Source organism: Borostomias antarcticus, assembly GCF_949987555.1.
Source record: "Borostomias antarcticus genome assembly, chromosome: 11".
Classification (NCBI taxonomy): Eukaryota; Metazoa; Chordata; class Actinopteri; order Stomiiformes; family Stomiidae; genus Borostomias; species Borostomias antarcticus.
In genome coordinates this window covers 14,146,973-14,151,972 of record NC_140244.1, presented here as the reverse complement: position 1 = coordinate 14,151,972, position 5,000 = coordinate 14,146,973, and the positions used below count along the sequence as shown (strand labels likewise).

General features: G+C 56.1%; 1 protein-coding gene across 1 annotated transcript in view; it reads right to left on the bottom strand.

Moving 5' to 3' along the window:
• The window catches only part of LOC311315418 (low-density lipoprotein receptor-related protein 1-like), a gene marked incomplete at both ends in the record, with an annotated part of 167,056 nt that overhangs the window by 75,404 nt on the left and 86,652 nt on the right, over window positions 1–5,000 (bottom strand). Inside the window, 2 exon segments of the mRNA XM_084446088.1 lie at window positions 1,731–1,911; window positions 2,090–2,326. Of these exon segments, the coding sequence (XP_084302214.1) occupies window positions 1,731–1,911; window positions 2,090–2,326 (418 nt within the window).

The window sequence follows — 5,000 nt, the reverse complement described above, 5'->3', positions numbered from 1 at the left end:
CAGGAATCTGAGTAGACAGCTGACATGCTGCTCAGTACTAAACTCCACTACAAACGTCCACAGACACACAGGTCACAGGTTCACAGACACACAGGTCACAGGTTCACAGACACACAGGTCACAGGTTCACAGACACACAGGTCACAGGTCCACAGACACACAGGTCACAGGTTCACAGACACACAGGTCACAGGTCCACAGACACACAGGTCCACAGACACACAGGTCACAGGTTCACAGACACACAGGTCACAGGTCCACAGACACACAGGTCCACAGACACACAGGTCACAGGTTCACAGACACACAGGTCACAGGTCCACAGACACACAGGTCCACAGACACACAGGTCCACAGACACACAGGTCACCGGTTCACAGACACACAGGTCAGAGGGCCACAGACACACAGGTTCACAGACACACAGGTCACAGGTCCACAGACACACAGGTCACAGGTTCATAGACACACAGGTCACAGGTTCACAGACATACAGGTCACAGGTTCACAGACACACAGGTCACAGACACACAGGTCACAGGTCCACAGACACACAGGTCACAGGTTCACAGACTAGAGGTCTTCTCAGGTCTAAAATGTCGACCCGAAACCAAGATGGACCCGATACATTCATTCCGAGATCCGACTAAATCCGATCATTTTTTAAAATATGTATACCGGACCCGATTTCGTCCGAGAGCAGGAGTAGGACAGAGACCCGAGACCCGAATCGGATCAGGTATTTTACGGATCCGACAGGCAGTAGTAGCAAGTAGCCTAGTAGCATTAATCGCTTAGGCTGTCACGGCTGTTGGCTTGCATGCTGTTGCATCACAGTTTGATGGAATTGCGATTTATCCTCTCAATCTCGACAGGATCAATCGCTGTTTTGTCAGGCTGTGATGTGGCAGCATGGAAATGAAATGGCCGTAAATAAATAAGGCTACACAAAGCTGCCGCTAGGTTTTACCTCTTTATATTCATTTTCTTTCAGCTTATTTTTGGCTGCCGTGTGGTGGCTGCCGTGTCTCACTGAATTCGCGTCATGTGTTTCTCTCGGGTATTACGCATAATGATAAACAGACCCGTAATAGAATCGGATCCACCCGAACCCAATTGACCATAATAAAAGCATGGAAATTTGGACCCGGACCCGTACGGGTCTCGGGTCCGGTTCGGGTCCTCTCGGATTTACCCGACCCGTGAAGACCTCTACCACAGACACACCGGTCACTATGGAGACACGCCATGTACATGAATTCATCCATTAAAAAGCCCTTGGCAACCTAGGTCATCACACACAAAGGTACACACGCTGTTCTCACCGTGAAACCAAAACCCCTTCGCCACCCCACCCCCCCTTCTAACGAGCAACCAGCCATCAGCCCCCCCTCCCCCTGTCCCACTCACCCGTGTAGGGGGTCCACCACGATGGCTCGGGGGTGGGTCATCAACCAGCCATCAGCCCCCCCTCCCCCTGTCCCACTCACCCGTGTAGGGGGTCCACCACGATGGCTCGGGGGTGGGTCATCAACCAGCCATCAGCCCCCCCTCCCCCTGTCCCACTCACCCGTGTAGGGGGTCCACCACGATGGCTCGGGGGTGGGTCATCAACCAGCCATCAGCCCCCCCTCCCCCTGTCCCACTCACCCGTGTAGGGGGTCCACCACGATGGCTCGGGGGTGGGTCATCAACCAGCCATCAGCCCCCCCTCCCCCTGTCCCACTCACCCGTGTAGGGGGTCCACCACGATGGCTCGGGGGTGGGTCATCTTGCCCTCGATGAGCGTCTTGCGTGTCTGGGAGGCCTTCTCCAGCCGGGCCACGCTGATGGTCTTCTTGGGCCCGTCGTCTGTCCAGTAGAGGTTATCGGCCATCCAGTCCACCGCAATCCCCTCCACCGTATGGATGCCTGAGGCACAGGGAGGCTGAGGGTCAAAGGCCAGTTTCCAGGCCGTGCACTGGGAAACCATGCCAAGCCAGAGCCAAAATGGCCGCCTCTCAACCGTCATTAGGATGGTTTTTAATCAAAATGGCGGGGCCGACCGCAGCATGGATGACTCGAGACGGCCATTGTTTCGCCGCCGTACCTTCCTTGAGGATGGTGTCCCTCTCTGTGCCATCGATCTTCTGGCGCCCGATGAGGTAGCTGGTGGCGTCGGCGAAGTAGATGAACTCGCTCTCGGCGTGGAAGTCCAGCGCGCGCGGGTTCATCAGGTTCTCGATGGGGATCATGTACTCGTCCGGCACCTTGGCGTTCATGTCCATGCCCCGGATGACCCCTGGGCGACCTTTACCGTAGACAAGGAAGAGCTCGTGCTCCGGTTCTGGGGGGAGACGGGAGAGAGGAGGACATGACTACTGAACACCAGCTTGGACTGGACATGACTACTGAACACCAGCTTGGACTGGACATGGACTACTGAACACCAGCTTGGACTGGACATGGACTACTGAAACACCAGCTTGGACTGGACATGACTACCCAACACCAGCTTGGACTGGACATGGACTACTGAACACCAGCTTGGACTGGACATGACTACCCAACACCAGCTTGGACTGGACATGGACTACTGAACACCAGCTTGGACTGGACATGGACTACTGAAACACCAGCTTGGAGTGGACATGACTACCCAACACCAGCTTGGACTGGACATGACTACCCAACACCAGCTTGGACTGGACATGGACTACTGAAACACCAGCTTGGACTGGACATGATGCCGGTGTTGGGTTACAGCGATGCTGGTGTTGGGTTACAGCGATGCCAGTGTTGGGTTACAGCGGTGCCGGTGTTGGGTTACAGCGATGCTGGTGTTGGGTTACAGCGATGCTGGTGTTGGGCTACAGTGATGCTGGTGTTGTGTTACAGCGATGCTGGTGTTGGGTTACAGCGGTGCCGGTGTTGGGTTACAGCTGATGCTGGTGTTGGGTTACAGGGATGCTGGTGTTGGGTTACAGCGATGCCAGTGTTGGGTTACAGCGGTGCCGGTGTTGGGTTACAGCGATGCTGGTGTTGGGTTACAGCGATGCTGGTGTTGGGTTACTGCAGTGCCGGTGTTGGGTTACAGCGATGCTGGTGTTGGGTTACAGCAGGGAGGAGAGAGGAGACGTGGCCTATAGAGGAATCAATCCACTCCGGGCGCCATCTTCAAGGACGCGGCCGATCAATATCTCGTTATGCATTAATAGAATCAGGGTTCTGAGTGAGCGAGCCGCCCGCAGGGAGGCCAGTCTAGGATTCTATGGGGGGTTCTATGGGGGGTTCTATAGAGGGTTTCTATGGGGGGTTCTATGGGGGATTCTATGGGGGGGTTCTATGGGGGATTCTATGGGGGGTTCTATGGGGGGGGGATTCTATAGGGGATTCTATGGGGGATTCAATGGGGGGTTCTATGGGGGGGTCTATGGGGGATTCTAGGGGGGGTTCTATGGGGGGTCCTATGGGGGATTCTATGGGGGATTCTATGGGGGGGATTCTATGGGGGGATTCTAGGGGGGGTTCTAGGGGGGATTCTATGGGGGGATTCTAGGGGGGGTTCTAGGGGGGATTCTAGGGGGGGATTCTAGGGGGGGTTCTAGGGGGGATTCTAGGGGGGTTTTTATGGGGGATTCTAGGGGGGGTTCTATGTGGGATTCTAGGGGGGGTTCTATGGGGGGGATTCTATGGGGGATTCAATGGGGGATTCTATGGGGGATTCTAGGGGGGATTCTAGGGGGGATTCTAGGGGGGGTTCTAGGGGGGGTTCTAGGGGGGATTCTAGGGGGGATTCTATGGGGGGTTTTATGGGGGATTCTAGGGGGGGTTCTATGGGGGATTCTATGGGGGATTCTATGGGGGGTTCTATGGGGGGTTCTATGGGGGATTTTATGGGGGGTTCTATGGGGGGGGATTCTATAGGGGATTCTATGGGGGATTCAATGGGGGGTTCTATGGGGGATTCTAGGGGGGATTCTATGGAGGATTCTAGGGGGGATTCTAGGGGGGGTTCTAGGGGGGGTTCTAGGGGGGATTCTAGGGGGGATTCTATGGGGGGTTTTATGGGGGATTCTAGGGGGGGTTCTATGGGGGATTCTATGGGGGGTTCTATGGGGGATTCTATGGGGGGGATTCTATGGGGGATTCTATGGGGGGATTCTATGGGGGGATTCTAGGGGGGGTTCTATGGGGGATTCTAGGGGGGGTTCTATGGGGGATTCTAGGGGGGATTCTAGGGGAGTTCTATGGGGGATTCTAGGGGGGGTTCTATGGGGGATTCTAGGGGGGGTTCTAGGGGGGATTCTAGGGGGGATTCTAGGGGGGGTTCTATTGGGGATTCTACGGGGGGTTCTAGGGGGGATTCTATGGGGGATTCTAGGGGGGGTTCTAGGGGGGATTCTATGGGGGATTCTAGGGGAGGTTCTAGGGGGGGGTTCTATGGGGGATTCTAGGGGGGGTTCTATGGGGGATTCTATGGGGGATTCTATGGGGGGTTCTATGGGGGATTCTATGGGGAATTCTAGGGGGGGCTCTATGGGGGTTTCTATGGGGGATTCTATGGGGGATTCTAGGGGGGGTTCTATGGGGGTTCTATGGGGGTTTCTATGGGGGATTCTAGGGGGGTTTCTATGGGGGATTCTATGGGGGATTCTATGGGGGATTCTATGGGGGGTTCTATGGGTTATTCCCTGCGGAGAGGAATGACTGGGGGGACAGAGTGGACAGTAGACCGAGGTAATCGGCTCAGAGGCCTGTTTTATTCCCGGCTGGACGCGGTCCACCCTGTCCCCACCCCTGTCCCCAGCCCCGTCCCCAGCCCCGTCCCCAGCCCTGTCCTGCTCTGCTCCAGCCCTGGACGCTCTTGGTGGGGGTCGATAGCGGGATCAATGTGGCCGATGCTGCTGTCCACCCAGCTACAGCACGGCTGGACGCAACACATTGATTATGGAGGCCGACTGTCAGCTGAGGAGGTCCCTTTAAACTGCTCAGAGGGAGAGTGGACAGACGGGCCCGTC